We start from the raw sequence: 11742 nt of genomic DNA, 5'->3' as shown, positions 1-11742 counted from the left end.
CTCCACATGGATCGCTGTTATGCTTGGTTCGTTATGTCATCACATACGGATCGCCGTTGTACCATGACCTCAAAACTCAACCAATAGCAATAATCCTCTATGGATCGCCGTCGTAGTCGGGGATACCACTCCACATGGATCGCTGCCATGCCCCGATTGTTATCATACCATGCATCACATACGGATCACCGCCGTACCATAGTCTTAAAACTAACTTTTAAAATATTTTTAGCATAGTTTGAGGTCACATCATAGTCCCTAACTCAATTCTTTACTTCTCTAATCTTTCCAAATATCATGTCAAAATTTAATTAATATCAACAGTTCAACTCATTCTAACGGTCCAATAAAATCCATTAAAAAACATCATCATATAACATGTACATCACAAACCATAATCACTCAATAGAAATTTATCAATCATCAATCATCATTTGTTATTTATATAATAAAAATAGAATTTTACTTCTTTTTTTTAATTATAGCAATCTATTTATATTTTTATATCAAGATAACAAAAAAATTTAAATATGTGTAATAAAATAAAAAATAAGATAAAAATGGATAAACCTATACATACGCATAATACACCATAAATCCGCTAAAAATTATCAATCTAATATATGAATCTAATCAATATAATATTCATACATGGATCTGATCAACATTATATATTTGTACAATAGAAATGACAAAAGATTAAAAACATATGCAAATAAATTCATAATTGATAGATCTTTTAATATTTTATCTTTTAGTATTCACAATTAAAAATAGCGCAAGATACAACAGTGATTTAATACAAATATTAGCCAAAGAACACATTTTTTTTTTGGAAAAATTAAAAGATAAAATCTTTAAATAGAAATCTGGGCTATGCATGTGAGTCCGTCATGTGGGCGCCGGTACCGATCGACTGTGTCTCCGGCGGAGACGGTATCATTAGTGTATATAATAAATGTTCAAGTTGGCCACCGTTTAAGATCCCAATTTAATAATTTTGCTATTCACCTTTTCACATATACAATCAGAATACGTTACTATTCTTAATTAATAATAATTAAATAAAAAATTGGAATTAATTAAAAATCTATATATATTAATAAAGATGTTTAAAAGATTCTGGTGAAGCCACTTCATCTTCCACACCATCCATTTTTTCAAATCTTATTGGTCATTTGACATATTCATTATTTAGGTAAGTCACATCATATTTTATCTCATCATTTTTATAATTTTTATTGTGTAATTAAAAATACATATCTATATATAATTTATCATTACAGTTTATAATAAAATAAATAATAAAATCACTCAAATATTATAATAGAAACTAATATATATAATTTTACATTATAATATATTCTAATAAAAATATTTTTTCTAACAAATACATCTATTTACAATAAAATAATTAATCTGTTACCTATATATAATTTGTAAGCGATGTTCTGAGGCTTGTTCCGGAGTTTGTTACCTTAATTGAAACACAATATGGTTCGATTATTAAGGTCGTGCATTCTGACAATGCGAATGAACTCAAGTTCTTTGATTATTTTCTCTCCAAAGGGATCATTCATCATTTTTCGTGTGTTCACACTCCCGAGCAGAATTCAGTGGTCGAAACGAAAGCATCAACATCAGCCTAATGTGGCCAGGGCTCTGCTGTTTCAGGCGCATTTACCTTTGTCATTCTGGTCTGATTGCGTTCGTACAACAACCTACCTTATTAACAGGACTCCTTCCCCTGTTTTGATGCACATGTCATCCTTTGAGGTTTTGCAATGTCGAGTTGCGCGCTTTTGGGTGTCTCGCGTATGCATCTTCTCCCACAACAGCCAGGCATAAGTTCTCTTCTCGTGCCCGAGCTTGGTGTTCTTGGGTTATCCTCCCGGATACAAAAGGTATAAGCTCCTTGACTTAGATTCTAATTCCATCTTCATTTCTCGGCACGTTGTTTTCCACGAGAACATGTTTCCTTTTGCTATTGGTAATGATCCTTCTTCTTTTTCAGATTCTATCTTCTCAATTCCCGTTCATGATAATCTTTCGGCTTCTTTTCCCTCTGTTTCATCCTCCCAACCTTCACTTCCCCCTATTTCGTCTTCTCCCTCTGATTCTATATCTCCTGAATCAGCCTCTGCCTCTGTTTCTTCACCTCCTAATCCTTCCCTTCTGCCGACCCTTGTTTCTTCTCGTCCTCACCGTCACCCACATCCTCCTTCATATCTCAAGGATTATCATTGTTATCTCTTGCCTTCTGTTTCTTCTCCTTTATATTCTCTTTCATTGGTCTTATCCTATAATCGCTTTTCTCCCCTTTACAGAGCTTTTGTTTTAAACATCAACTTTGCTTCTGAACCTAAGTCTTTCAAGGAGGCTGTATCCGCTGTTGAATGGCGGAAAACCATGGACACTGAGCTCGCCACCCTTGATGGGAACAACACTTGGTATGTTGTCTCCCTTCCTCCTGGGAAAAAGGTTGTTGGCTGCAAGTGGGTGTACAAAATTAAACGTCACTCTGATGGCTCGGTTGATCATTTTAAGCCACGTTTGGTTGCTAAGGGTTACACACAGCAGGAAGGGATTTATTTTTTGGATACTTTCTCGCCTATTGCTAAGCTTGTCACCGTGAAATTACTCCTTGCTTTGGCAGCGACACATCACTGGACTTTGACACAGATGGATGTGACCAATGTCTTCCTCCATGGCGAGCTTGATGAAGAGATTTACATGGTGCTACCTCCTAGTTATACACCACAGCCTGGGGTTTCATTGCCTGACAATCCCGTTTGCAAGCTGCAAAAGTCGCCTTATGGGCTGCGTCAAGCCTCTCACCAATGGTACTTTACCTTTGCCAATGTCTTACTTGCTGATGGTTTTCTTCAGTCTTCTTTCGACCATACCCTGTTTGTCAAGAAGACTGGAAATTCTTTCGTTGCGTTGCTAGTTTATGTAGACGACATTGTTATTGCCAGTAACAACGATTCTGCCCTTCAGCACCTCAAGCTTTTGTTGCATCAAAAGTTCAATATCAAAGATCTAGGGGAGCTTAAGTATTTTCTGGGTTTAGAGGTGACTCGCTCCAAGCTTGGGATCTCTATCAGCCAAAGAAAATACTGTCTTGATCTGACCGATGATTCTGGGTTCTTGGCTTGCAAACCAGTTTCCACTCCTCTCGATCTAGGAGTCCGTCTTTCTAAAGATTCCGGCGATCCCCTTCCTGATATTACTGCTTATCGGCGTCTCATTGGAAGGCTACTCTACCTGACAATCACCAGGCCTAACATTGCTTATGCGGTTCATAAGCTCAGTCAGTTCCTGTCTTGTCCCACTTCGATTCATCTTGCTGTTGCACAGAGGATTGTCCGTTACCTGAAGAACAACCCTGGACAGGGTGTGTTTTACTCTGCTTCTTTCTCTCTGTGCCTTAATGCTTTGCCGACATCGACTGGGCAACTTGCCTAGATTCCCGTCGATCCACATCTGGATTTTGTGTATTCCTTGGAGACTCCCTGATTTCATGGAAAGCCAAGAAATAGACTACGGTCTCCCGAAGCAGCACAGAGGCGGAATATCGCTCCTTAACCAATGCCACTTGTGAGTTAGTCTGGCTACACAATCTTCTCCAAGATTTACACATTACTGTCACTGGGCCTGCGAAGCTTTTCTGTGATAATCGCTCTGCAAATCACATTGCAACAAATCCGATTTTTCACGAGCGAACTAAACATATCGAGATCGATTGTCATCTCGTTCGTGATAAACTAAAAGTTGGGTTCCTTCTCCTGATGCATGTTTCTACCGAGAACCAGCTAGCTGACATTTTTACCAAAGCTTTGCAGCCTTCGTTGTTCACGAGTTTGTTGTCTCGAATGAATATCTCAAGCCTGTTCCTTCCGTCCCCGTCTTGAGGAGGGGGTATTACGGATATCACCCTCTGCAACAGTACTGCAATTTCAACCATTGATCAATTAAGAGAAAGCCGAAGAATTTCAGAAACGAAAATTCAGAGGATGGTTTAATAATGCTTACATTGGCTAAGCGAGCAGCAAGAATCCGCATGACTTCTCCCTATCGCCGACTTTCGCTGGGAAATCGAAGACAAAATAAGCTTGCTTGCCCCTCAAGACCGACCCAGTTCTCGTTTGCTTATGGTTCAATCTTTCTAAAGGTAAATTGTTGAATGTATCGATGTATTTACTGATCTGTTTGTGTCTTTCTTGTATTGCAACCAAAGTTGAAATCTTTTTTATGGTAAATCGTTGAATGTATTTATGTATGTGTTGGAATTATTGGACCCTTTTTCTCATTTGAACGAAATAATTACACTTCATCACACACATTAAAAGATGCACCGAAATTTGTGATTGCAAGAAATAAAATTGTTGAAGTGAGTTTCAGTAGACATGCTTCTTGAACATACAATGAATATTTAAACATTAGCAAATCTGCTCAAAAGTATATGAACCGATGGGAGATGTCTGAGGCTTCCTTCTGGCAAGGGAAAACTGCTTCTAAATCTTCCTGTTTGAAACACGACCGTCAGAATTTGTAGAATCAAACTTTGTTCTTCATGTTCATGTCTCAGTGGGTATGGAAGTCTGGTTTTGTTACAAGACCTGAATTGACTAACCTTGTGTTCTTTGTCGGGACGATCAGTCCTCGTTTCTCCAAGCTCTTGAACCGGTCCCTCGCAAGTGTGCAACACGCCTATCACCATAGGAAGGGGGGTTCTTTTAGTTTCTTCTTTCCGGGCCGAGGAATCAGAGAATGGAGGGGAAGAAAAAAAAAGTACTTGCCTTTAGCTTGCGAAGTGATCCAGTGATTTCTTCAGATAACAGGACTTGAACTGGAGCAGGCTCAAATCTGAAATACAGATCCCCACATCGAAAATTGGAAGCATAAACCAGCATAGAGAAATTGTACAAGGCATAAGAAGCTTTTCATACTTGTGTTTTCCCAGCCGAGGAGGACGTGTCTTTAGTATTTCCAGCTTAGCAATGACTCGCCGTAGATGTCTCTTCTGTTTTTCCTCGTCTTCGTTGGCTATTTCTTGTAAGATGCTCGGCAAACTACATAAAGGAAATAAGCGAAAACAGCCGTAAGAACATGTTCTTTTGTGCGTTTGCATCCATGGACATCAGGATTGGAAATCATTAAACCTGTCAATTTCTTTCGATATCTCAGTTTTCTTCTTTTCCTCAGCTTCCTTCTTTTGTTGTTCTTTTTGTCTACTTCGCTTGTTCAATTCCACACGGGTCACCCTCTTTGTTTTCAAAAGCCTGCAGCAGAATTATTTAGGAAACATGGGATCCGACTCTTTAACTGTGATATGTGCAAACAAACGGTAACTGTCATTATAAGAAGCCTCACCTTTTCTCTGACTCGGTTCCCTTGTTCTCATCATCTGCATCATCTTCCCCCTCACTACCATTGTCCACTTCTAGAAAGTACCTCTGAGATAGCAACAGCAACAGAAACAACAGCAGCGAGTGGTCAGTTGAAAGTGTGAGTGGACATGTTCTTTAAGGTTGCAGAAAATCAACAATGCAATAGGTTAAATAATACAATTGAATGATACTCACATCTTCTTCAGTAATTTTTTCTCCTTCAATGGTCAAAGGAACAGGCTCTGGCCCCAACTCCACCTTGTAGACTTTCTGCATTTCTTGAGCAACTGCTTCAGCCAACACATCCTGGAAAGGAATAATAAGTACAGAATGAGCACATTAACCAGTAAATAAGCTCGCTTACAAGAGCCATCGTTCATAGCATCCATCACCTGGTGACTGTCAAATGAAGGGTTGTATGAACATCCTGCAGGTTCAACTTCTACAGCAGGAACCTGTATACCGTGTGATTCCAGTAAATAGGGTAAGCTTCCGTCTAACGAATATTTCAGCTACAAGAACAGAAGAAAAATCAAACAATAATGGCAAACCAGGGTTACCTTTCTAGTATAATTCTTTTGTTCCCCTGCAAGATGTTGCAAAAGAATTCTTTTTCAAAAATGATATCACGGAAGAGATGGAAACAACGAATGTAAGAAACAATCTGCAAATAGAAAGATTACACCAAACGGACCTTGGCCATCATCCCACAAGTCCACCATTCCAGAATCATCACCATTAACCTACAACATAGGAAAAACATTAAGAAAATAAGCTTCACAAATCATTACAAGAAAACCACCTTACCTGTTGGTGATCGATACCTAACCTTCTGAACTTCTTTGGGTGGTTCAGTTGCTTTGACAGATGTTTTCTCATTTTTCTTCGCCTTAGGCTTTGACGACAGCACTGCCTGAACAAAGGGGTTTTTCTGCAAAATGCTGTCACACCGGAGCACCTTCGCCCTATGTTTCTCAATCTTCCGCTTCACCGAAAGATCTGACATCATATGTAAAAGATATAATACTTTTTATTTTCAAATCAATCTGCAGAAGCTCTAGAACATGAGAACTGAAGAACATTAACTTCGTCGGTACGCTGTTCAAATATGAGATAACCCACATTATTTAGAACAAAACAAGGCATATTCTCCAACTTGTAGGAAAGAATGATTTGCATCACTTATAATTTGCATTTTCACAGAAAGCGACCAATTTGACTTGATCATTATAAAGGTCAGTTCCCATCCAATCCATGTAAATTCCGATCTCTACTCTAATCTATAAGCAACCAGATAACTTACATCCCTAAACAGATATGCTCAGAGTTTCCCAGTTCTTCCTCCAGTAAACTTCAGAACAGAGACATGCAACTCAAGAGATGATTGCAGAACCCAAAGCAAGAAAAAATTCACACTTTAGAGCCCAAATCTCGGAAAAGGCTCAATATTTTGCAGCTTCTAAGCACCCAAAAGAAAAATACAGGAATCACAACAACAATCGATTTGAACCACAAGAGAACTATAATACCTAGACCCATACAACCAAGAGAACCCGGAAACTAAAAGAATACGCAGAGACAGAAGAAACAAAAACCTCGGGATTTGTCAACGTGAAAGAGCTCCTCTGTGGGAGCAGCGGAGAGATTGCCACCGGAGAGAGCATCCTTGGTTGTTTTCTCGTAGAAATCCTCTATGTCCTCCGTGCTTATGTTCGCCCTCCATGCTTTCTTCCCTTTCCTCGAACTCTTCGCCCTCTTCCCCATCTCTCTCTCTCACAACGGTGCAGAGGGGTAAATTACACAACTGAACTTTTGGTGTCGTAACAATTTCTGTGAAACATCAATAAATTAGAATCAATTATCAAATGTCAAATTTACTCTCGCGTAACAAGGAAAAATCTTACATACCCTTATGAACCAAAGTGTGCGAAGATATAAACATGAGGACTTTATATGTTATATTTTTAATATTTGAATTAAAATAAATAAATTGTAAATTACTGGTAGAAAACAAAATTAAATATAAATCATTAGAAAAAATCTGCATGAAATAAATAAAATTATTTTTAGAAATATAAATTAAGGGGTGGGCAGTATGCTTAATTTCTTTATGCTCGTTCCAAATACATTCGAACCACAGTTGGTCATATTTCTTTTATGTTCAAGAGATATTTGTATCTATGTCCGATGTGTACAAATATTATATTTTGATCCGAAAAAAATATCCGTATCCGACACATTTGAACAAACCTCCACAAACAAAAAAAACCACATTAGTTAGAACAAAAAATCAACAAGATATTGAAATACACATGATTTTCAAACATACATATGGATCGAACCTGTAACAAGGAGTACACTTAAATCAGTAGAGCGAAGACAGAAGCTCAGGCGACGAGGGAGAAGCTCTTACCGAGGGAGAGAAAGAAAACGGCGACGGCGAAGACTGAGGCGGAGCAAGGAAGAGACGATTGAGACGGAGACGGTCAAACCGAGGGAGAGAAAGAGAGCGGCGGCGATGGAGAAAAAGGAGGCGGACGAACAGAGAGCTTCCAACTCGGTCGAACAAAGAGATTCGCGACGAGGGAGAAGACGGAAGCACAAGGCGACGAGGGAGAGGCTCTTACCGAGAGAGAGGAGGCGGACGAACAGAGAGCACGGCGACGATGGAGGCTGAAGCTCAGGCGACGACGGACGAAAAGAGAATAGGAGGAGCTCAATTTCAGGCGACGGTCGACAGTGTGAGAGAGACTGAGAGGAGGCGCAGCAAGGCCAAATCGAGGGGAGAGACCGAAAGAGAGTTAGATAATTAGGGTTAGGGTTAGGTTCAGAAATAGGTAGTTTTGTAAATATATTTAAAATAAGGGGTATTTTTATAATTTTCATATTTTCTGGGTACCCAAGAGATAACCCGTGCAGATATATCAAAATCCGAACCCGAAACCCGGAACTCAGGTTTCGTGAGATAAAAACCCGGTCTCTATCTCGTTCTCATCAAACCATATAATCTGAGTACGTACTCGTGAGACCGGATACCCGGAAACCCGCGGGTCTCGGGTAAAAATGCTTAACCCCTAACAAATATCCATCCGAAGAAATCTCTATCTAAAACAAAAAAATGTCTCGAACAAAATCTTTTTCGGACAAATCTCTGTATGCAATAAATTGATAGAAATTACGGTTGATAATCCAATAAAAAATAAAAAATATTGAAATAAAGAACAAATCGACGAATAAAAAGATACCTTTAGATCCAAAGATCTGCAATAGAAAGAACGATAGAGAAGAAGAGAGAATTGGCGGAGACTGAAGAAGTATGATAGAGGGAGTGAAAAAGAGTGGAAGGCAGCAGAAGAAGTCACAGTGTGTTGGAAATCTTGAAAAAAAAAAGAGGAAAGGGAAAAAGCCTGCAGCAGAATTATTTAGGAAACATGGGATCCGACTCTTTAACCCTAATATATAAACTAATTACAAAATTAGTCATAATTATTAAAATTATTAAAAAATACGAATCGGATCGGTTATGTCGGATAATTTTGTTTTGATATCCGTATCCGATCTATATCTGACAAATATTTTGAAATCAATATCCGTATCTAATACGGAGTTCCAGATATCCGAATTTTCGGTTCGGATAACGGATCGGATCGGTTTTTCGGATATTTTGTCCACCCCTAACTCCAATAACACCGGAGTATATATATATATATATATTTATATATATATGTATGTATATGTATGTGGTTTTATAATTCCTTACGTTTATTAACTCATAAAAGACGTATCTGATCAACCAACAAACGGACGATATAATCCTTGATGTGTCCTTGAGGATGAGTCGATCCATCACAGATCCAGTAAGCAACATCGAGAGGATGTACCACTTAAGGTTGGAATGTCTATGTTCTGGTCGACTTTGAGTAATCGATATGGACAACAGAAAGGATGAATCAACCATCTTAGAACGTGCATTCCTCAACACTGTTGATGCCGTAATTCATGTCCGAAAGGGATGCATAAAGATGCATATTGGAGATGAGGACTTCGAATTTAAGCTGAACCAAAGTCATAACGGGCTAAGGACGAAAGTGCACAGTTGTTGACTATTCCAGAAAAACTGCCTGGTATGCCGGAAAAGCAAATTGTGCAACTAAAGGATAAAGGCAAGGGGATTGCCTATGGTGAGGATGTCTACATCCTGCCAGTGGCTAAATCAGAAAACTCAAAGGCAGAGAACGGGATAAAAGCCAAACCTGAATTCCTGATGAAGACATCTAAGGGTAAACCCAATGGAAGAGTTCTACAAAAACAAAGCATCACGCTGAAGATTCCTAATGCTGGATCAGGTACTAAAGAGAAACCTCCCGATCCAATTCCTAAGTATACAAGCAGAAACGACTGTAAGTTGAGACAGACCGTGTGTACCAGGACAATGTACATACCTCCTGGACGGCGGAAAGTTAACCAATTCCGTCCAACGCGACCACCAGACCACTGAAATCAAGAGGGTAAAGCTGATGACCTTAAATTAGTGCTTTGCGGGGAGGTAACCCGTGTAATTGCATCGCATAAACACGTTTAATTTCATGCATCATAAGCATACGTTGCTAGAAAAATGACCAAAAGTGATTGGGATTGAGAAAAAAACTAAAAATCGGATTTTAAAAAAAAATCGAGAAATCTCGATGTTGTGGAACATCAATATCGATGTTTCAAACATCGACATTCATGCTAAACCCTATATCTGAGGTCTATAGAAATATCGAGGTCTTGTACAGAATTGGCAATATAAAAATGACACAGAAACAACCTTTGTCAATTTTGCCAAATGAAAAAAAATATCCAAAAAGGAAAAAGATTTTGAATCGAAATTAATTTGGTTAATAATTATTTTTATAATATTTTTATACTTTTTATAATTACTTTGAAGAAAATAAACTTATTGGACTTAATAAAATTATACATAATCTATTTTAATTATCTTTAGTATTAACTAATGTTTTATGTTATCACTGTTCAATTTATATATATAAACCACTCTAACTTAATCATAAAAATTAATTTATTCATCAAATATTATAATTTTCATAAAATATATTGATATTTTTTTCTATAGCATATATATATATATATATATATATATTTATATTTATATATATTTAAAAAGAAATGATTGTTTTTTAATTTAGAAATTTTAGAACTTGTGATATAAAATAATATCATTATTATATTAACTACTATTTTTTATAATTTTTATCTCAATATAATTTGAAGTTAACTGACTTTTTGTGAACTTTATAATTGAACTGTTATTATCATCTGTAAAAATTTTAAAATCCAATATAATAAAATTAAATTATGAAAATAATATAAATTTAATTATTTTTAAAATAAACGATAACTATAATATTTTATAATATAATTTTTAGTATTGTTTTAAAACTAAATTTTGTTTGTAGACATCGAAAAAATAAATCAACAATGAATATATCTAGAATAAACCATTAATTTTATAAATATATTTTTTTAAATCACATAAATAATTGAAATATTTTATCAAATATAAATCGACACATATTACAATAGAATTAATAAAAATAACCCACGCATCGCGTGAGTCCTCTTCTAGTTAATAATAATAAAGCTAAAAAATCCCGATGAAGAGATTAATGTACCAAATAAAATACAATATACCCATAGAGATGTGAAAGAATTTACTAAAGAATGTAAAGAATTACTAGACAAAGGAATTATACGAGAAAATACATGTCCTCATTCGGCCCCGGCTTTCTACGTAGAAAATAATAATGAAATAAAACGAGGAAAAAGAAGAATGGTAATAAACTATAAAAAGCTAAATGAAGCGACTATTGGAAATAGCTACAAATTACCAAGAAAAGATTATATACTCGAAAGAGTAAAAGGAAAAAACTAGTTTAGCAGCCTTGACGCTAAATCAGGATACTGGCAACCTCGGTTGTCTGAAGAAACAAAACATTAACGGTATTCTCATGCCCTCCACAAAAGCATTATGAATGGAATGTTCTTCCGTTCGGATTAAAACAAACACGAGCAATATACCAACAATTCATGGATAGAAATCTCCATGGGTTAGAAGAATATTGTCTAGCTTACATTTGATGATATTATAATATTCACAAATGGATCACGATCAGATCACACTGAAAAGTTGATCAGCGTCTTAGAAAGATGCAAAGAAAAAGGACTAATAATTTCTAAAAAGAAACCAAAATTAATACAACAAGAAATTGAATATCTTGGATTAAAGATAAATCATAATAGAGAAATTGAATTAACAACTAATGTTTATGAAAAAATACAACAATTT

The 11742-nt window shown here is 36.6% G+C and overlaps 1 protein-coding gene across 1 annotated transcript; it reads right to left on the bottom strand.

The window, feature by feature from the left end:
* Window positions 1–4339: 4339 nt before the first annotated feature.
* On the bottom strand, window positions 4340–8224 carry LOC104814944 (uncharacterized protein At2g40430-like). The gene is made up of 13 exons (XM_019202680.1): window positions 7736–8224; window positions 6989–7223; window positions 6223–6392; window positions 6088–6136; window positions 5954–5979; window positions 5786–5905; window positions 5589–5699; window positions 5377–5459; window positions 5166–5285; window positions 4953–5075; window positions 4803–4869; window positions 4637–4713; window positions 4340–4527 (listed from the first exon to the last, which is right to left on the bottom strand). Exons 2-13 carry the CDS (start codon window positions 7155–7157, stop codon window positions 4518–4520), a joined length of 1125 nt encoding a protein of 374 aa, XP_019058225.1. The 5' UTR covers window positions 7158–7223; window positions 7736–8224; the 3' UTR covers window positions 4340–4517.
* Window positions 8225–11742: the final 3518 nt, after the last annotated feature.

The sequence above is a fragment of the Tarenaya hassleriana genome, unplaced genomic scaffold (assembly GCF_000463585.1).
Source record: "Tarenaya hassleriana unplaced genomic scaffold, ASM46358v1 Cleome22, whole genome shotgun sequence".
NCBI lineage: Eukaryota > Viridiplantae > Streptophyta > Magnoliopsida > Brassicales > Cleomaceae > Tarenaya > Tarenaya hassleriana.
Note: the sequence above shows the minus strand (reverse complement) of the source record. Positions and strands in the feature narration are given on the sequence as shown.